The 19766-nt window shown below is 44.0% G+C and overlaps 7 protein-coding genes across 8 annotated transcripts; 2 read left to right on the top strand and 5 right to left on the bottom strand.

Moving 5' to 3' along the window:
- Positions 1 to 1572: 1572 nt before the first annotated feature.
- Positions 1573 to 5020, bottom strand: LOC136184235 (oxidative stress-induced growth inhibitor 1-like). The gene is made up of 7 exons (XM_065971100.1): positions 4871 to 5020; positions 4672 to 4805; positions 3907 to 4608; positions 3687 to 3845; positions 3452 to 3628; positions 3221 to 3363; positions 1573 to 3142 (listed from the first exon to the last, which is right to left on the bottom strand). Exons 5-7 carry the CDS (start codon positions 3564 to 3566, stop codon positions 1769 to 1771), a joined length of 1632 nt encoding a protein of 543 aa, XP_065827172.1. The 5' UTR covers positions 3567 to 3628; positions 3687 to 3845; positions 3907 to 4608; positions 4672 to 4805; positions 4871 to 5020; the 3' UTR covers positions 1573 to 1768.
- LOC136184251 (RNA-binding protein NOB1-like) lies at positions 3742 to 5237 on the top strand. Its single transcript, XM_065971117.1, has 6 exons — positions 3742 to 3954; positions 4009 to 4157; positions 4210 to 4467; positions 4520 to 4617; positions 4666 to 4810; positions 4861 to 5237. Exons 1-6 carry the CDS (start codon positions 3753 to 3755, stop codon positions 5140 to 5142), a joined length of 1134 nt encoding a protein of 377 aa, XP_065827189.1. The 5' UTR covers positions 3742 to 3752; the 3' UTR covers positions 5143 to 5237.
- LOC136184221 (PH domain leucine-rich repeat protein phosphatase 1-like) lies at positions 5079 to 9984 on the bottom strand. The gene is made up of 15 exons (XM_065971081.1): positions 9425 to 9984; positions 9021 to 9373; positions 8646 to 8968; positions 8426 to 8599; positions 8125 to 8381; positions 8012 to 8072; positions 7863 to 7958; positions 7648 to 7806; positions 7407 to 7604; positions 7193 to 7355; positions 7019 to 7149; positions 6796 to 6970; positions 6553 to 6740; positions 6259 to 6496; positions 5079 to 6210 (listed from the first exon to the last, which is right to left on the bottom strand). The coding sequence occupies exons 1-15, from the start codon at positions 9918 to 9920 to the stop codon at positions 5215 to 5217; spliced, it is 4008 nt and encodes a 1335-aa protein (XP_065827153.1). The 5' UTR covers positions 9921 to 9984; the 3' UTR covers positions 5079 to 5214.
- Positions 9985 to 10014: 30 nt separating this feature from the next.
- LOC136184256 (dysbindin-like) lies at positions 10015 to 11517 on the bottom strand. Its single transcript, XM_065971124.1, has 11 exons — positions 11405 to 11517; positions 11288 to 11344; positions 11214 to 11240; positions 11092 to 11154; positions 10982 to 11042; positions 10801 to 10933; positions 10618 to 10750; positions 10542 to 10564; positions 10355 to 10495; positions 10209 to 10309; positions 10015 to 10150 (listed from the first exon to the last, which is right to left on the bottom strand). The coding sequence occupies exons 1-11, from the start codon at positions 11455 to 11457 to the stop codon at positions 10031 to 10033; spliced, it is 912 nt and encodes a 303-aa protein (XP_065827196.1). The 5' UTR covers positions 11458 to 11517; the 3' UTR covers positions 10015 to 10030.
- Positions 11471 to 16104, bottom strand: LOC136184223 (pre-mRNA-splicing factor ATP-dependent RNA helicase DHX16-like). Its single transcript, XM_065971084.1, has 24 exons — positions 15266 to 16104; positions 15041 to 15213; positions 14859 to 14982; positions 14775 to 14810; positions 14627 to 14722; positions 14489 to 14575; positions 14385 to 14432; positions 14202 to 14336; positions 14028 to 14138; positions 13913 to 13966; positions 13797 to 13858; positions 13601 to 13742; positions 13482 to 13550; positions 13351 to 13431; positions 13122 to 13292; positions 12814 to 13068; positions 12588 to 12755; positions 12466 to 12533; positions 12338 to 12413; positions 12201 to 12287; positions 11989 to 12150; positions 11865 to 11942; positions 11713 to 11811; positions 11471 to 11651 (listed from the first exon to the last, which is right to left on the bottom strand). Exons 1-24 carry the CDS (start codon positions 15905 to 15907, stop codon positions 11517 to 11519), a joined length of 3159 nt encoding a protein of 1052 aa, XP_065827156.1. The 5' UTR covers positions 15908 to 16104; the 3' UTR covers positions 11471 to 11516.
- On the top strand, positions 15947 to 16839 carry LOC136184258 (uncharacterized). Its single transcript, XM_065971126.1, has 2 exons — positions 15947 to 16169; positions 16254 to 16839. Exons 1-2 carry the CDS (start codon positions 15981 to 15983, stop codon positions 16704 to 16706), a joined length of 642 nt encoding a protein of 213 aa, XP_065827198.1. The 5' UTR covers positions 15947 to 15980; the 3' UTR covers positions 16707 to 16839.
- LOC136184234 (ribosome quality control complex subunit TCF25-like) lies at positions 16755 to 19720 on the bottom strand. Of its 2 annotated transcripts, XM_065971099.1 has the most exons (20): positions 19602 to 19720; positions 19327 to 19540; positions 19207 to 19276; positions 19085 to 19150; positions 18943 to 19040; positions 18757 to 18887; positions 18610 to 18709; positions 18463 to 18556; positions 18364 to 18413; positions 18272 to 18314; positions 18097 to 18202; positions 17911 to 18036; positions 17778 to 17860; positions 17572 to 17730; positions 17453 to 17511; positions 17365 to 17396; positions 17224 to 17303; positions 17089 to 17167; positions 16876 to 17018; positions 16755 to 16808 (listed from the first exon to the last, which is right to left on the bottom strand). In XM_065971099.1, the coding sequence occupies exons 1-19, from the start codon at positions 19713 to 19715 to the stop codon at positions 16887 to 16889; spliced, it is 1836 nt and encodes a 611-aa protein (XP_065827171.1). In that variant the 5' UTR covers positions 19716 to 19720; the 3' UTR covers positions 16755 to 16808; positions 16876 to 16886. The 2 variants fall into 2 exon arrangements, with proteins under 2 accessions (XP_065827171.1, XP_065827170.1); XM_065971098.1 differs by having other exon boundaries at positions 16755 to 17018.
- Between the last annotated feature and the right edge of the window lie 46 nt (positions 19721 to 19766).

Below are 19766 nucleotides of genomic sequence, written 5' to 3'. Positions count from 1 at the left end.
GGCCCCCTTCGAGCTTCGACATTCCTCGCTCTTTTACTGCTTCGATTGCACGCTTTTCGAAGTCTCTTAGCAACAGAAATACGTCTTAGAGCTGCTTATTAGCCTACGAGCCTTTTTCACCTCGATTCGTCGCTTCTTTAGCGGCGTTTCGCTTTCTTTTTCGATTCCGCCGCTCGTTTCGCCTACGCTTTGGAAGAGTACTTCGAAATCTCCCTCGTCGTTGCTTATTCGTCGTGATTGCGTGCATTTTGCGGTCTTTTTATGCATCGGTCGCCATTTTTCCGCCATCTTGGGTGCGATCTATCGCCTCTGACCGGTCAAACCTGTATGGAAACCGGTTTAGAAATTCGCACGTAATCCGTCAAACGAATGAGCGCGCTTTATTTCATACCACGTGACACAGCGGACCAATGAGCGCGCTGGGTGAATGGGCGGGGCGCGCTGTTCAAAATAGCGGCGAGCGCACCGATTCCTTCAGTTGCGGCTGAGGGTGGATGCGGCGTGGAGCAATCTGCGTCTCATCCTTGAGATGGACTGGCTCGGGAGATTCGACAGAAGGCAAGTGAGGATAGTTGGAACTCAGCGTGGCCCACGGGTAAACCGTGCCGGAGCCCCTAGGCAGGGCGATGGGGGGCTTATGCCTCGGTTTACGCACTGGGATTTAACGATCGCCAAAGTCTTATTGTTGCCAATAAGCACGGCTCACGTTAGGCACGAGTGAGCACGGCTTAGAGGGGGTGTTCAACCATGGCCTGGTTGCCGGCACTTATCTCACCCGATGGCACGATTAGACGGAGGATGATCCGGCCCAGGAGCCTTCGATTCCTCCATTGCACTGTCTTCATTGTTGACTCCTACAAGCAGTGGTCAGCCACTCTCTCCACTCCACAAGGCCCGGTTCTTCTCATGGAAGACATACCGAAGGCTTTGGTACCAGCGCACCGGGGTTTCGGTATTAGGGGCCGATCCTCATCCAGGTGGGTACTGAATGGAGTGGCCGAGGACCCGCAACTCGCCCGACATTTTTTGGAAGGGGGTCTTCGCTTTGCGAAGACTCACCTGGGCTACGACGCGTCCGAACCTCCCCGTGGTGTAGCCTGGGTAGCGCGAATACGGACGCAACAAAAAGGTACGTACACCGATTGATTTACAGTAGCTAATCTCTTCTTTTTCTAGGCGAAAAGTCGGACAGAAGAAAAAACGCGATGGCGAAGATGGAGCGCGAAGAACGGGTCACATTTTAGTCAGGTAGAATTTTGTCTCTGTACTGTATGCGCGTTTTTTTGCTCGAATAAATAATTTTCGAAATCGATCTTACATGCGCGCGCGTTCATCCACGTGATCGCGAGATTTCTTCGCAATTTCGAGTCGATCGTCGCCGAAACGTCGCCGATTGTCGCCTTAGCTTCTTTGCCGCGTATCGCTGCAGCGATTCGAGACGGAAGAACGTCGCATTCGCGTCGATAAGCTGACGTTTCGTCTCCGCGAAGAAAACGCGTGCTCGAGACGAAGGAACGCGTGCTCTTAGCCGCTTAGAACTCTCGCAAAACAACGTCAGATGCGTCGCAAGCGTGAACCGAAAACTACAAGCTCATTGAATACAATTAGTAGTGCAAATTGAATACAAATAGTCCAATAATCAGCTAAACGTCCTCAATATGTATTCAAATATATTATTAGCAATACTCCGCACTTGCATCATAAAAGAAGACGGTGAACGTCAACAGCGTTTTTTTATCAAAAGTAAACAAACTAACAAGTGTTAATTTTAGACGATTGGTAGCGCGAGTTTTTCCCGCTGTTGCAACTGCCCAACGAGAGCAGTTGCAACACCAAGAGCCCCACCAATTCCAAACCGAACAAAATTATCTCCAACCAGCGGACCAATAGCAAACAAATTCTCTAAATTACGCACCTGATACGTCAGCGGATTAACATCAATAGGATTCTTCCTGCTATCGATTGGCTTCGTCGCATCGACGCCAATCCGTCGAAAGGCCTCAGGAAGAAACCCCAACGAAGCACTCGTTCCAATGAGAACAAAGACAGCAGACACTTCTACGTTGACGTCATCTCTTTCCATCTTCTCTTCTCTCACTAAACAACGTCTCTTCTCCTCAGATATTCTAACGAGGTGCGAACACTCGAAGCATTTGTAGTGCGAGTTCTTCGCCTTTCCGCGCATTAAATCGAAAATCTGCGCATACTCCGGATAACTCTGAAGTGGAATCTGATTAAAAATCAAACTGGGATCGCTACACTCTTTACGAAACACGTGAACGACGCGACAACCTCGATTGAGCGCAACCAGAATGGAATCGGCGGCGCAAAGACCCGATCCAACGATCATGACAGTGTGGCAATCGGAGAGAATTTTCGTCTGGAATTTGTGATAGACAAAGGGAAAATCTTCGCCTTCGATTCCGAGCTTTGTAGGCGAACCGGACATGCCCGTTGCCAAGACGAGATTCTTGGCGAAAATTTTCTTGCTGACGTCATCATCATCGTGATTGATTTTAATTTCGAATCGAAATTCGCTGGAAGGAGCGTTGGGATCGTCGTCTCGATTTGTCGTAGCATCGTAGAAGAGAAGATCGGCAAAGTCGCCATCCGACATCCTGTAGCTGTCCGCCCATTCGTCACATCCGGGACACCCGCCGTGGAAAAACCCCGGAAATTCACTCAATGAAGAGGGCGTGGCATCGTTGTCGCGAACGCAAATGTCGACGACAGTAGCAAAATTAAGAAATTGATCAGCGATTCCCGTATGACGTACGTAATCCTGATAATATCCGGCAATGTCCTTCAACAAGGGTCTCTCCGTCGACGCTTCTTCGATTTCGCCTCGTTGCGTCGCAAACCAATGAGAAAATGAGTATCCGGGCAATTCAAGCCAGGAAGTGGGACTGAGTGCCCGTACGTCGGCCGGATACTGATTCCAACTTCCGCCCGGCGCCGCATCGCCGATGACGAGATGAGAAAGGCGAGCCGGAGCGTCGACGTCATTTCGTCGCCATTCTAAGCAAGAAGGCAATTGGGAATCGAAGTCGGCGTCCGGGCGTAGGAGAGCGTCGAAGAGAAGTCCGACGGGCTTATCCGAACGTCCGTCATCGAGACCTTCGCTTAGACTATCGAGTTCCTCCTAATGCAAGACAAAATATGCGTGGGCGTGGTCCTTCTAATGAGATCATGAGTCACGCCCGTACAGAATGACTCTCACCAGTTTGAGAAGAGGAAGAGATTCGTTTGTCGGCTGATTTTGGAGTTTCTGCTGCAGGTAGGGGTTCGGATGCTTCGTTTCGGCTATATAGGGCCAGTTTCCCGACAGGATATAGGAGAGGCAGACCGCGTTTGGTCCGTTTCCTACGACGCCGAAAAAAGTCGTTAGTCAGACAGCGGCGAAGGCAGCGGCGAAGGCAGCAGTGACGCGCAGTGGACGATAGGCACTTACCGATAACAACTACATCGTAGAATGCATTGGTTGTGGAAGCTGCGGCCATCCAATTGCGATGGAGGATGACGAATGCCGGGAGAGGGCTCCCGTATGTGGTTTCCATAACTTCCATCGTAACGTCCCAATCACATGTTTTTCACGCTCTCGCGTTGAAGTTCAGTTCCTGTGCACCTCCTAAATAAATAAATAAATAAATAAATAAATAAATAAATAAATAAATAAATAAAACTACCTATCGTTTAATTCATTGGTGTTTTTTTATGTACGGGCACATTGTTTCGGTCCCGTATGTTCTGCGATGCTTCGTTCTGCGTGTCTCGTCGTCGATTCGGGCGGATTTCTAAAAGGCAGCATCGATTCGCTGGCGTCGCTTGCATCTAAATTTTACACGCTTTCCGACGTGGTGAAAGAAATAAAAGACGACGAAACTCGACTCAAATTATCCGTCTTACCGTTCGATCTCGAACTCAAACAGCCCAATCCGGCTTCCCTAACCTTCGGTACGCATTCTCGTTCCACACGGACTAGATTGCCTAACAATTTGGGGCTTCCAGTATCGGAATTTTCGAAAAAGACGGGCGACTATGCAGTTCTCTCTTCAACCGACTTAAAAGTCTTAGCATTGGCTCATCAGCTCGTCGTAGAAACGTCAGACGATTCCGGTCAGAGTCTCAAAAAAGAGCCAGAACCTCCAGGAGATCTAGTAAAAAGAAAAAGTACCGTAAGAAGAAAGTCACGTGGTTTTCGACTTTTAGACTCGAACGAAAGATAATTCGGGACTTTGTACAGCCGGATTCTACGTTCCCCCACCAAACGATGATAGCGAGAAAATAAAAACAACGAAAGATATAGAAGATGATGATGATGATGATGATGATGGAGAAGGATGGATCACCCCTAGCAACATAAAAAAAATCAAAGAGAAACATGATCGACGGCACGCTGCCGCTGATGACGGCAACGACGGCACTTTGGCTCCTGTTGCTTGCATGACAACTGATTTTGCTATGCAGGTTTTGATGAATATAGTCTCTTTCCTTCCTTCCTTTTTGTTTGCCTTTCTAGAATGTTCTTCTTCAAATTGGTATTCCTGTTGTTTCCGTCGATGGATACGTCATTCGTCAGGCGCGCACTTACGCGCTTCACTGCCACGCCTGCATGAAGTTCATAATTCAATTAATCAATTAAATTAAATTAATTTTTTATCATAGGATTACCCGAGATTCAACGCGCGTCTTTTGCTTCAACTGTGGAAATAAGACGCTAAGGAGAGTTTCCATGACGACGGATACCTCAGGAAAAACGCAATATCACGTGGGAAAAAGGAATCAATTCACAACGACGCGAGGAACTAAAGTAAGACAATCAATTTAATTAATTAACACGTGATTATTTTGTTTATTTAGTATTCTCTACCTCTTCCAAAAGGAGGAAAGCATAGCAGCGGCGAAGAGCCAATACTCAAAGAAGATCAAATCATCACTTCCAAGCCTCGACGTATGAAAAAGATGACGTCAGTCGATGCTCTGGATCCCAATTACGTTGCAAGAGAATCGCCGTTTGCTCTAAAGGACGTTGCCAGTCGTGGAGCTCAACTCGCCTTTAGACAACGTGGAGGCGGCACTGGCGGAAAATCAAAAAATCCAAACGAAGTTAGAAGAAGAAAATCTGGAAAAAGAAAAAAATAGAAACATACATATAAAAGAGGGGAGGGGTCATTGTCTTCCGGGAGGGTTAATTTCTCTTAGAAAATAAAACTCCTAGTTTGATTCATTGTCAACGAGATCTTGATCGATGAGCGAAAGCGTTTTATCCAGATCATCGAGTTCGGGTATGTGTACAGTCGATTGGGATTCTTTCCAATTGCGCGGCATTTGACTCGATTCGTCGAGAAGCGTACTTCCGGTTACATTTCCCTCGTTTTCGTCGAGCGCCCATCGGTGCACGCGATCCATTTGAGAGGCGAGACCCTGCGCGAGACCCTTCATCGCTTCGTCGAGATCGTCGACGACTGACGTATCGGCAATCGACGAATCGACGAAAGTCAGACCAGCACCCGACAGCGCTGACGTCACAAAGGGATTCGACGAATCAGCAGCGAGACTCGTATCAAGGAAGGGATTGACTATGTAATTCTGCTCGGCGACGAGCTCGTCGTCGTCGTCGTCGAGAGCAGCAATAGACGAAGCTCGCGTCGTCGTATCGGCGGCGGTTTCTTCTTCGGTTTGACTCGCAAGCGTTCGTAAAGTGGGATCCGCTCCGCTTCCGGGAGCGGCAACAAATCTCTTACCTATTGCTGATCGTCCAGAGCGTATCGATCGAAGCGAGCCGGCTCGACTGCTCGCCGCGCTATTTAGGCTCGATTGTCGCACTAATTCCTCGATTGTCGACCAGCGATAGCGCGCGCGACGCGGCGGCGAAAGCGGAACGTCGTATTTCTCGTCAATCTTTGCGACGGCGATGCCGGCGAGACTGAATCGAACGACGACGACGCTGATGCTCGACGTCGAGCCGTAAGCGCGCGCTAGATCGCGCAGACGCTTTGCAGCTGCGCTCGGATTCTTGATTCGGCGCGATTCCGTTACGGCTTGATTGTACGTCACGTGCGTCCACAATCCCGCGCAGCCAATCACGATGAACTCGTCGTCGGGCGTCAGGGCGACGGTGCGAACGAAAGGCGCGGGAATGACGCTGGGACTTAGATAGCTGCAACCGAGCAGACGCGTCGCCGTAGACACACCATTCACACGATTATCCTATCACTCGATATACAAAATAAAACGCTATATAGTGTCTCGACTCACCTCTGTGAGAAACGCGTTGATTTTTCGCAATCGCCGTCTCTCCTCTTCATTCGAATCGATCGTATGCTTCGTAGTGAGCACGTGAACGCGTCCCTCGCGACAGAGAACGGCTTCGGCGTGACCAACATTGCCTACAGTGAGAAAATAGCCATGGGGAAGTCCATCGACTCCGGGAACGCGACGAACGTGACAGACGACAGCTGACGCGCCCTTACGCCGTCCAACCGACCCCAATAACCTTAGAAAACAAAATAAAAGAAATGATCGCTTTCTTATTATGTGTACTGTACTTACTTGTGAGCCGAAAGGAAGGCGTATTGCATATATTTGCTGGGATCGTCGCGAGGCGTTTGCCGCTCCAATTCCTCGACGAGAACGAGTCGAAATGTCTTGATCAGCTTACGAGGAACGTCGAGACTCGATCCGCCGTCGAATATAGCGTAAAGAGCGCCATGACCCGCCCGAAAATCGCCCAATTTAACCTTTTGAAAAAAAAATAAGAAAAGAGAAAAAGTCAAAAATCTTTTTTCTTATTACTTGAACGCTGGCTAATTTCGTATTCTGCTTGCGACTCTTGTATTCGGCCGATCCGTGCATCCATTTGCCATGCGTCGACGAATTTCCGCCGTAGCTCGTCAATTCCGGAAATGATTCGCTCATCGCCTCATGACGACCAAAACTCGTTCCTTCGAGCACGGCCCGTCGAACACCCCTTTATAATTGAATTAATTAATTAATTCGATTAATTAATTAATTATACTTGATTGCTTCGAGAAGACCGTAATCGAATAAAAGATCCGGGTTGTACGAAAGATCGACGTATTTGAGACGAGCAAAACTTTTCATTGCATTCGGAATTCCTTTGAGATCGTTATTCGCCGCGTCCAAATACTACATATAATTAATTAAAAGATTTATTATTTTTATGACGTACGCTGAGTGATTTTGCCAATGAAAAGTCGGGAATAGTGACCAAGTCGTTCGTGTGAACGACGAGAATGGAGAGAAGTGGAAGTCGATCGAAACAATTTGGCAAAGACGACAAATCATTTCCGGCAACATTCAATTCCTCCAAAACAGTCAAAGACCCCAAACTCCTAAAAAAGAGAAAAAATCAATAAAATTTATTCTATTTAATTACGTCGTACTTCGCCGAAATGTTCTTGATCTTGTTAAAGGCGATGTGTAGAACGCGAAGTTTCTTGTATCTCGCCGCGACGAGCATAGCGCTCTCTCTGAGCATATTCCCGGAGAGAAAGAGTTCCTCGACGTTATTCAAATCGTCCGTCGGTCCAAGTATGGGAATGGAAACGAGAACGTTTGTGCTCACATTCAAATGACGCAATCTAACAGCAAAAGATATATTATTATTCATTTATTTATTTTTACCTATAGAGTCTCATTAGCATGGAGGCGGGTAAATAGGAAATTCGATTGTAGTGGACCGTGAGAACGGATATCTGGCAATTGTCAATTCGTTCGGGAAGCGACGCCAGTTTATTGTGATCGACGTAAAGCGCGTGGAGTCTCTTCATATTCCAAAATATCCTAAGTCAAAGAGCCACCCAATTAATTAATTAAATAAATAATTAACTGTCTCTTACCTTGCAGGCAATGCGGATAATTCGTTATAACTTGCATCAATTGTCTCCAATTTCTGCAAATCGCACAGAGCGTCCGGCAAAACGGTCAACGAATTCCTTAATAAATATACTAGTAGTATTGATTATTCTATACTAAAAAACACGTGTACCTAGATACGTCCAAGTGAACGAGATTTTGAGGAAGTTGAGGAAATTGCAGCGAAATAAGCACTGTATAAAAATACGTAATTAAACAAAATTATTTCCTCTTATTATTATATACAATTTGATCTAGCGACTACGTTTGTCATTTCGCCGCCTCGCAAGACAAGAACACGAAGTGCGTTCTTAGCGCAGAGAATCTCTTGAAGAGTCGTCATTTTGGATATGTCAATGGAATGGAGATGATTCTCTCGAACGTCCAATGAGACGAGAGGACGAATGTGCATCAGAATGTCAATGGGAATGGAAAGGAGACAATTCATGCGCAAGTCGAAATGTTGCAACGATCGAAGTTGTTTCACTTCGTCCGAAATGAAACTAAAAAAAAATCATATTCAATTTTAATTAATTATTTAACGTACGCTATTTTGTTTCCGGTTGCGATTAGAATTTGAAGTTTTTTCAATTCGAAAACGGATTGAGGAATTTCCGTCATTTCATTAAACGATACAATAAGAGAAGTGAGATGACGTAAATTGCCAACGTCGCTAGGCAACGTTCCCAAGCAATTCGTATGAACTTGAAGCGTTTGAAGACTAAAGAAAAAAAGATAAATATTATTAATCAAATTCGTTATCTTACTTCGTCAAATTCCCGATTTCTTCCGGAAGTTCTCGAAGTCTATTCTTAGAAACGTTGAGTTCCGTCAAGGAAGTGATATCAAAGAGACAGAGAGGAAGCGCGTGGAGATTGTTATCAGCGAGTAAGAGCGATTGAAGATGAGAAAATTTGACGAGATCGTCGATCCATCCAATCGTCTCCGCCTTTTCCAATTTCGAACGCCGCCTCATGAAATTACAGCACAAATTCAAAACGCCAAGTTCCGGGTTCAAAAACAGATACTCCGGTATCCGTTCCAAACTGCAACACGACAAATCCGCCTCATTGGGCAAAAGAGAAACAGCCTAAAAAATTAATTATATAGATATAATTATTTATTTATTTATTATAAAAAACCGTTTGACATCTTCGTATCCATTTGGAATATTCTTGCCACGATCTACACGCCATTAGGACGCTTTTATTCGCCTGAATTTTCGACGTGAGAACGAGACATTGTTGCTTCTGTCGATACTCCGAGACCACGCCCCCGGCCAAGTGAAAAATTCTCGGTTTTCCGACGCCGTTTAATAAATGTTCGCTATTAAACGACGCGGCGACGGCGGCGGGAAAAATCAAGAGTTTCGTTCCGCTTAGAAGACAAAAACGTCGACGCCAACGCGAGAAAACGCTTACGTCTTTGATATCAACCGTCCCGGAAAATTCGAGACGACTTCCACCGCCGGAACTCGCCTTGGGAATCTTAGTACCTTGAATTAATTAATTAAATTAATTGATTTAATTAGGGGAATTTTTTTCACCGATTATAAATCGGACGAAATGAACTAAATCGTCTCTTCGCCCTTCGTCTTGTATGCGCGTGACGTCATCGAAGCCGAGCGACTCCAAGTGACGATTTTGAATTTGCAAGGGAAACTCGTCCTCATCGACGCGACGCGTCGTAAAACCGTTCGTTTGCACGTAGAGTCGCGACGCGGCGAGCGCCGACGCTCCGAATCGGGCGTCGCGCGTCAATTGGAGCGAAGTCGTGGACGTCGTGCAGCGAACGAGTCGCGAACGCGGCAAATCGGCGTCGAAAACGCGCACGAAGCCGTTGCGCGAGCTCTCGTTGAGCCAATCGTCCTCGTCGATCGGCATTTCGCCTGGATCGTTCGGCTCCTCTTCGCTTGTCGCGTCGAAAAAGCGAAGTGCCGTCAAATCGGCGTCCGCGCCGTCTAGAAGGGCGTCCGATTCCGACGTCCACCACGGCGCCGAAACGTCGCGTTCGATATTGGGGACAGGGGGCTGTCGTAGCATCGGAAAAACGAACGTTGGGGAGGGAGGAGCTTTCTCTCTCGAATCTTGCCACACCCAAAATCGAGTCCCGGACCCTCTCTCGCGCTAGAAGGTATCCAAGACTACACACGTCATTCTATTGTGTCATCGATTTCCATAGCATCATCGTCATTATCGATTTCGCCTTTTTTAATCTCTTCCTCTGGCTCGCTCTCTGTGTCCTCTTGCTCCGATTTCTCACTTTCAGGAGACTAGAGGAACGTTTATGAGTGACGTCACTACTGGGGCCCCTCCCTCTTATGTACTCACCCCGAGAAATTGATCTAGTTCATCTGCATTGCGATCAAACACGACTTCGTCCAATGACGAAGTGGTTCGTTGCGATTCAGATCGATCGCGCCCAATGGGATCTACGTTATATTAATCAGTCATAATCTTATTGATTCTTGACTTGCCTTCCACTCTCCCATGAGACTTATAATGTTCCATTTGAGCTTGAAACGCGTCGTCGTACGCCTGATGCTTTTCGGCCAACTTGGCCAATTCTCGACGCTCTTTCGCCTCCACTCTCAGCTGATACTCTTGCCACGCAACAGCTACACAAAAAACATCGAAAACCTTTTTTTGAAAATTATTCCCAACCCTTTTCTCGTTCGAGTTGTCGTCTAAATATGTAACGTTTAGCTTTCGTACAATGTAGCAGCGTCCATTCGCTCACCGTTTCATGTCCCTGTATTTCGCGAGAGTCTCCTTTTTGCTATCCAGAGCCTGTTTCCTTTCGACTGCGCAACAAAAATCCTCTAGATCATCCAACATGTTCTCCGTCTCTTCCAATTTCGTATGCAACGAAACTAAATAATTAATTGATTAATTGATTAATTTATTCCCCCTATGATCTTACTTAGCTTTTCTTTGGCCTGGCCTAGACAAGCCAAAAGGTCGGGCAATCGAACAAGTTCCGCGTGCAAAGCCATGCAAGACGAATGCAAATATTGACAAGCAATAGAACGCTTATGAATTTCCGCATCTACTTCCTGTAAAAAGAACGTCACAGTGATGTCATGATGACGTCACACTCCGACCTGAGCTAGAGACGCACATTCGCTCGAATTGGCGCGAAGAGTCGACCACTCGAGTTGATATCTAAAAAATTCCATAAATTTAATTAATTAATTCGATGATTTTTGCTGACTTGTAAAGAAGCTTTGAGCCCGCTTCCGTATTCACATCTAAAGACGCCGCCCCCGTCATCGAACTAAAAAAATGAAGAAATCGAGTAAACGTGCTCTTTTTTCTTCCTTTCTACAGCGATACCCGTCCGGTTCGTTGTGAAACGATATCCTAGATAGATTTACATTCGATAGATGTTTTTACTTTCAAATTTCGACCTTTTCTTCAGCTTTTCGCCTGTTCGACCGATTTTTTCGACGAGTTTTTGCGTCTGGCTGCGCGGAGACAGGCGCTTCGATGCCAATACTTTGCTCTCTCAATGCACGAACGCTTACGCTTGGCTGCCGTGCTGCACTTTGGCGAAGAGATCCTTCAGACTGCTCAACATGTTTGTTCGTTCGTTAGCGCGCGCTAGATCACATTTGCAGCACAGTGCAATCAAAAAAGTTACAAGGATCTTGCTTGGTCTTTACTAACCCCCACGGTCTTAGGCATTTTCTGACTAGCACTGTCCTGCAATTCTTTCGCTTTGTAATAGTGAGGAGCCACTTCGAGCAACCACGGACTTTCAATTTCAATCACCTAGACAACAAAGGCCCCGTACTACACGTGCACACAGAATTCTTCTTTCTCCTCTCCTCACCTGTCGCATGTATTCTTTGGTAGTAAAAACCAACTCGTAATAAATCAACCATCTGGGTTGATCCTCAAAGAGACTGCTATTCGGATGAATTTGAACAGTCTACATATAAAAGCTTCTATATAGAATATATGTATACAATGCATGCAACTTACTTGCTGATGCTTCACCGTTTTATACTGGCCCCCTTTGGAAAATTTCGCTGTGTGGTAAAAGAACCCCGCCGTTATAGCCTATAATACAAAAAAGTCACGCTAATTCAAAATTCTACTTTTTAACCTTTCGAATTGCTATGGAATCCATTAGATTCGACGTCATATCGATTTCAACTCGATCCATTAATCCCTCCAATTGGTCCCGTACGTCACGTGCTCTTCTCATGGAGCGAAACTGGATGAAATTCTCAAAACACCATTGAGTCGAATAGTCGGTTTCAACCCACTAAAAATATTAATATCTATTGACTTGACTACTTCCGCTTTCGCACGTACTTCGTTATAAACGTTCAAAAGACTCAGATGATCGCCTCCGGGACGAAAGAAATTCTTTCGCGCGTTATCAGCGTGAACAATTTTGTCCTGCAAAAATTAATTAATTAATTATTAATTAATTAATTTTCGACTAGTACTTTTGGTCTATAGAAGATGGCATTATTGACTGAAAGCATAGCGGTAATTGTCAATATTTCATCAGAACATTCATACCTAATTAATAAATAATTCAATAAGAAAACAAAATTAAATTTATTCCACTGACTTTTCGGATGCAATTAGCATTTTTGACAGCATTGGATCGACGGGAAATTCGGCCATACGACGCCCAAGCTAAACATCAATAATCATTATTATTACATAATATGATTTTCTCTATGTTTTGACTTTGGTCAGTTCTCCCATGTGATTCAGTGCGCCGAGAGCGTAGAGCTGCTCAAGAGCCATAATCAGCGTTTCGGCGGGCGGCGGATCGAGAAAATCAAAATGAATTAAATCATCAATACCCAATGATTTCAAGAGCAGAACGACATTCCCAAGATTCGTTCTCTGAATCTAAAAAAAAGAAAAAAAAGAATTTTGAGCTCGAAAATCAAAAATTCCAATTTTTTACTTCCGGAACCGTGGAATTTTCCAATTCATTTTTATACGCCCACGCGGTATACAAACGAAAACATTTTCCGGGAGCGACTCTTCCGGCTCGTCCCGCGCGCTGATTGGCCGATGCCTTGGAACACGGCGTCACGACTAGAGACTCCATTCCCGTGCGAGGATTGTAGCTCTTTTGCTTGCAAAACCCCGGATCAATGACGTAAATAATTCCGTCTATAGTCAAACTGGTCTCAGCTATATTAGTAGCAATAACAACCTAAAGATAAATAATAAATAAATAATAAATAAAGATTAGTATTATGACGTCACTTTTCTTGCTCCCGGAGGTGTTGGTTCAAATATTTTCGTTTGCATGTCCGAGGGAAGATTTGCATAAACCGGAAGTATGACCAGTTCTTTGATTCGTCGACCGAGTTTGCGAGATTTTTCCTGTAGACTTTCGCAACAAGCCTCGATTTCCTCCTGTCCCGTGAGAAAAACCTAAAGAAAGAGACACGCCCACACATAATATAATAATAATAATAATTATTATTATTACCAGAATGTCACCATCCGGTTGTGTCAAGTGTATTTGTAACACGGAAACGACGCACGCATCCAAGTAGTCAGCCTCTGGAGCCTGAGAGCAAAAGAATCATTTATATTAATCATTTCGCAGCTGAAACTTACTTTGGTGTAGTAGATATCAACGGGAAATCGTCGGCCAGGGATACGAAAGACGGGAGCGTCGTCAAAAAACTCAAATAAAAGAATTAATTAGTGGGTTTATTGATTATAGATTTTCTTACTTTGGAGAATTTTTCTGTATCGAGTGTTGCGCTTGAAACAATGAGCTTCAGCTCGGGTCTAAAGCGCGCTATGTCCTTGACAAGACCAAAGAGAACGTCAGTGTGAAGCGTTCGTTCATGAGCTTCATCAATCATCATCACACTCAACAAAGAATTAAATTTTAATTAAATAAAAGATATTTTTTGACTGCTTTACCTATATGAGGCTAAATCGGGTTCACTGAGAAATTCTCTCAAGAGCATACCATCAGTCATGTACTAGAGAAAAAAACAATTATGACGTCACAAATTCTAAAATTTCAAATTAGATGCCTTTAGTAGAGTTCTTTCGGAAGTGCAATCTTCAAAACGAATGGAATATCCAACCTGAGAAATAATAAACAAATTAATAATTTAATTATTATTATTTATTAAGCACCACGTGTACCTCATTTCCCAATTTGACTCCCATCTCTTCTGCCACACGAGCGGCTACACTCATCGCGGCAACGCGTCTCGGCTGAGTGCAGCCAATTTTCTTTCCATCCTTGCAATAACCCTGAAAAAGAAATAATATTAATTAATTAATTAAAAACGAGATTTTGATTTTTTCAATGCAAACCGCTTCGTGCAGATACTGCGGTATCTGAGTCGTTTTCCCGGATCCTGTTTCCCCTTCTACGATCAATACTTGATGCTCTTGAACGGCTGCTACAAGTTCCTCTTTGAATTTAAATATGGGCAAACTGAGACGAGTCTAAAAAATCAATAGGTATAATATATTTATTTATTTCAATCTTGGAACCTCTTCAATTGTCATCTTCTTTAGCTCAATTTCGGATGGAGGAGCTTTCTGAAAAAAATACATAATAACATAATAATAATAATAATAATATTTTGATTCCTTACTGCTTCGTCGTCATGGTGACCTGCCCCCACTTTTCGTTCCGCCATCACAAATGGAATTTCATCCACAAGCAATTCGTAATCCACACTCTTATAATCGATATATTGATTATCAAGTAAACACGTGGACACTGTAGCTACCTTGTGCCTTTCTTTGGCATCCTTTGCTCCCGTATGAATACTTGACTTCTGTATCAGATCTTCTTCCCATCGTTTTTGCTCATACATTGGCCCATGCTACATAGTAGCAAAAAATAATTAAAATAATTAATGAATTCGACTCACTAACCTCCTCAGTTGTCGTTTCATCATATTTCGACGGTTGCTACACACAAAACGTTTTGTTGCAATTTTCGCGTCCATAGCAACGTACCACGCGATCTTTTGGCATTTCATATCGATCGATTTTCTCAATATCTTTCGCCTTTTCATAGTCCTTAGCCAGTTTGAAAACCTTTCTCTTATATTTCAAATCCTCCTTCTCCTTCTTCGTCGTTCTACATACAATTTCATTTGAAAAATCGATACATATAATACAAACGACATAATTAATACCTGACGTCAGAAAAGAGATACTCGTCATCTTCAATATCATCCTTGAGTTCATCCAATTTATCGACTCTCCTCTTTTGCAAATAGTCGCGTCGCGACTGGACCCTCAGTTCCGGAACCATTTTCTTTTTATCCTCCGCAGCAATTTTCAGTCGTTTCGCCGCTTCCTCCATAGCCTAATTCAAAAAATCAATAATAAATAAAATAATCTATTAATTAATTATATACCTTTCTGTCTGATCTTTCGACAATGTGTCTCGTCTTTTCTTTATCTTTCATTTTCATTCTTTCGGCAAAGGCGTCTCTCTCTTCCAAATCCTTTTTGCGATTTTTCTCCGTTTCGTCCCAATCGTCCGAATCGCTTCCACTTCCTTTCGCCGTCGTTGTTTTCTTCTTTCGTCCTTTTCTCTTCTCGCCGGCGACGTCATCGTCTTCCGCTTCACTTCCGGAATCCCACGTCGTTTTTCTCTGTCGAATATTTTTTCTCCTGCCACGCCCCTCGTCTCTTCTTTCGACGAAAACGTCGTCTCGTCCCCGCCCCCGCCCCAATTCGACGTCATCATCGTCATCCGACAAAATTTTATAATTCAAATTCTTTCGTCGTTCGGCGAGAATCTGCGCTTCGCGCATACGATTTGGATTTTCGTGCGACGTCGACGTTTTGCGATGGGGAACCTTGTTCCAAAGCTCGACGGCAAAAGCGCGCATTTCGTTCGTCATTGTTACGGCGCCCGTAGATTCGAGATTCGTCAATAGATCGTCGCTCGACGATGCTTTGCGACTCATTCCAATTAGAAATTGAGCCGTGTACTTGTCCGAAAGGCCCAGGACGTCGTGAAGACGATCCTGCGTCCACGAATCGATGTCCATTTCGATTCTTGTACGGGATATGTAGATAGGTTAACGTGCGTGAGTCGTACAACAGCTGGCCACGCCTTCGAAAATGGCCGCAGCGCAAGCGCTGCAATCGAAGCCATCTTACGTGTTCAAAGTTGTTCTCGTCGGTGAAGTAGGAGTAGGAAAAACGAGCACGTTCGTACGACTAAAGGACAATCGTTTTTTCGACGCAAAAAGCACAATCGGCATCGACAAGTACGAATTTACGCAGGAAGTAAACGGAGTAGTCGTAAAGGTAAGCAAACGAGAGAAGATTCTAAAAAAAAAACAGAGAAACGGCAGGTGACCACGCCCACCGAACTAACGAATTCTCTCGCAGATCGATTTGTGGGACACGGCAGGTAGCGAAAAGTATCGCACGCTAACAGGCAACTATTACCACTCGGCCAAAGCGTGCGTCTACGTCTACGACATCACAGAATCGAGTAGTCTATACGGGCTTTCGGCTTGGATAGCCGATGCGCAACGCTTCGCGCGCGATCATCTCAAATTCCTCGTCGGTAATAAGACCGATCTCGACGACGATCGTGACGTCACGAAAAGCACAGCTGACACGTTCGCGCGCGAAAAGGGATTCAGTCATTGTGCCGAAATCTCGGCTAAAATGGGCGATAACGTCGTCGAACTCTTTCGATGTCTCGCCGAAAAACTCGTCGCGAATTTCGCACCCGAAGTTTCTTCGTCCGGCGGCGCCGCTCGTCACAGCGGCGGCGGTGCGACGCTTCGCGGCGATGAAGCACCTGTATCGGCGCCCCAGAAAAAATGTTGCTAATTTGGGGATTAGTAGTATTACCTCTCTCTCTCTCTCTCTCTCTCTCTCTTACAGTAGTACAGTAGTTAGTCGTATTTGATCTTTTGCGTTTTCGTTTCCTTACTAAGAAAAAATATCAATTGTCTGTACAGAAGCGAGTGTCGCGCCCCCAAACAGCTTTGTAAAAAACCTCTCTTGAGCTCAGTCAATGTTGTTTACGTCGGGACCTTCTTCGTCTCCATGGTGACCTCCAAGAGCAGCTAGTAGTTCTCGCATTGATTGCGCAAAACCTGCTAGTGGTCCTGGAGTGGCGGCGGCGGCATCATTTCGAGCCTAAACACATTCATTCATTCATTCATTCATTCATTCATTCATACTTCTCTAAAAAAAGTCTTTTTCTAACCTCCGGGTCAAAAGATGGCATCAGTGAACTGAGAAACAGTGAAAAAGGATTTCCAATAGCAAGAGGACTTTGCCGCCTCCTATAAACGAATCAACGAATAGCAGAAAAATAACTGTAGGTAGCAGCGTTACTTACCTCTCAGGTCTCGTGTATGAAACGATGCTATCTTTGGGAGGCAGGGGGTCAAATGACATCACCGGACTATGAGAGATTTCCTATACAAAATACACATCAACCGTCAATCTCCCCTGCTTAATTAATTAATTAACAACGTACCGGTGGAAGAAAAGCAGTAGCATCTGAAAAATCTTAAACACAAAAAAATTAAAGAATCCTACATATAAAAATCTCTTCCACTCTCTACCTGATATTATAATATGCCTATAAATGTTTCTCGGAGTGCCCTTGTATCTCAAAGACCGACTAAAAAAATAAAGAATTACGTAGTACACTAACACAGAAAAATTCGTTGAGCGTTTTTACTATTTTCTGCATTCTTCTACCAAAGGAATTTGAGCGTCCACCTGTTCACAAACAACTCTTGCGTTTCGCTCGAGCCAAGCGAGAACTTCGGGAACTCTCCAGGCAAGATGATTTCGAGCGACAAAAAGGGACTCGAGTTGATGCAATCCAGGGGAATCACTACTAAATTCATAAGAAAAATCTAATTTTTGAGTTGTGCGTTTCACCTTGAACTGGTAGCAAAATACGAATGCTTCATTGTAGCAGAATCAATCACAACCCCGCACTTGTCAAGCAAAAGTTTGAGAACCTTGAATTTTTACGTTATATCGTCAATACGAATTTTCGCGTGTAAAATACCGATGGAAACATAATCAACGCCTTTTGAAGCAATCGGTCTGCTTCTTCACATTGCGCTTCGTTATTAAACATCGCAAGGGGAACGGAAAAGGCCCAATTGGGCAATTGAGAAAGATTTCTATGGGGCTAATAGACAAGAAAATAATACTAATTGAAAATATTTTTTTTTTCTTGTCTGTTTTGCACCTCCCATTCTGAGGCAAGTCTCAGGAGAAATTTCTCGTCTTGAGCGCGCAACGCATACACATCAATCATCAGAAGAACGCACAAAGGATCGTCATTGGGATCGAGACTTAGATTAGGGGGAGGATAGGGCAAGAAATGAAGCGAAAAAGAAGAAAAAAAGAGCACCGCGATTCACCTCAGCAAAAGTTTGCAAAATTCAAGAGCAGTACGATGACAACCTAAGAAAAACAAAACAAAAAAAACGTGTATATAAAATATTTGAATTACCCTTTTGCCCCACGCTAACAGCATGGCGAAAGAGAGCCAAGAAAAACGACCTGAAAAAAATTAATTAGAATCCGCTATTTATGTATTATTAAATCCTACCTGTTTTCCGGGTATCTATAATCTAGTCTGCACAAACCAGAGGTGAGACTGAAGAGCGTGTGAAAGCTGCATTCAAATGAATAAAGAGCTCGTTCTAAGGAGGAAAGTATATACATAGACGCATGTGTAGCAACGCACACAATTTGCCTGTCAATTCAGCAGCCATTTGCCGATCCTCTGTCATTTTACAAATTTCGCTCAATTGAAGGAGAGAATCGATGTGATAGGGATACATTCTCAAAACAGCCTAAGAAAAACATATGACGTAATAATATATATGTAATCGTTTCTTACGGCTATGTTCTCCGGATCGAGAGATTCGACTGCATCCAAAAATTCAAATTGAACTTTTTGATAGGAGGACGAGTGAACGAAACGAAAGTACTGACATCCTTCCCTTCTCTCCGTCATCTCCATAGACAATCCTGTCCATCATTAATTATTTAATTAATATTCTAATTATTATTTTTTTTGCTCGACCTAGTTTCATCATTTGAGGCCACGTGTCACGCGGTGTTGCAAGCCACGAAGACACGAAATATGCCCTATGACCTCCGCGATGTCCTCCTCCTCTCCTTCTATAGAAACTCGTCACACAAAGACTACAAATGTCTACTGTTACCTATTTGTTGAGTCTACTACACTAGATCCAAAGATTCTTCTCATTTCATTATTGTAATTCAGATTCCTAATAATAAATAAAATTTAATAATTTATGATAGTCGTTTTTTTGATACACTGTACCTGTGCTCAACTGATAATAGAGTTCTTGTATCCATGGCTCCTTCCGAAATCGATTTCTCTACGGAATCTCCTAATTGAATCATTAGCCAAAAAAATCGGCATTGACGTCAGAAAAAAAACCTGATAAATTTCTTCTAATGGGGTGAGCATTGATTTCCCTACAGATTGCATCAATGTCATTGTGCTCCTGAACGGGTTTTAATTTTGATTGTTTCTTTTTCTTCTTTTTCTTCTTTCTCTTTTTCGCGTCGTCTTCCGCCGATTTCTCTTGATCGATCGATTCATCTGGAGGACTGTCTTCAGCTTCGGCGACGACGGGACTCTCTTCATCCAACTGACAATGTGTAACAACACGTGACCTCAAAATAAAACGAAAAAAAGGCTATAAACCTTACCAAAGCGAAAGCACTGCTTCGCGCTTTAAATGGTTCAAGAGCGTCTACTTCTTCTTCGTCTTTTGGTTCGCTTCTATCGGACCGATGCAACTTTTTCAGCGCTCGTGACGACATTCTGTTCAGCTAGCGCACTTCAAGAAGACGTCATAGACCACTATGACCAAA

This window comes from Oscarella lobularis, chromosome 3 (genome assembly GCF_947507565.1).
Source record: "Oscarella lobularis chromosome 3, ooOscLobu1.1, whole genome shotgun sequence".
NCBI classification, from domain to species: domain Eukaryota; kingdom Metazoa; phylum Porifera; class Homoscleromorpha; order Homosclerophorida; family Oscarellidae; genus Oscarella; species Oscarella lobularis.
This window is presented reverse-complemented; position numbering and strand designations above follow the sequence as displayed.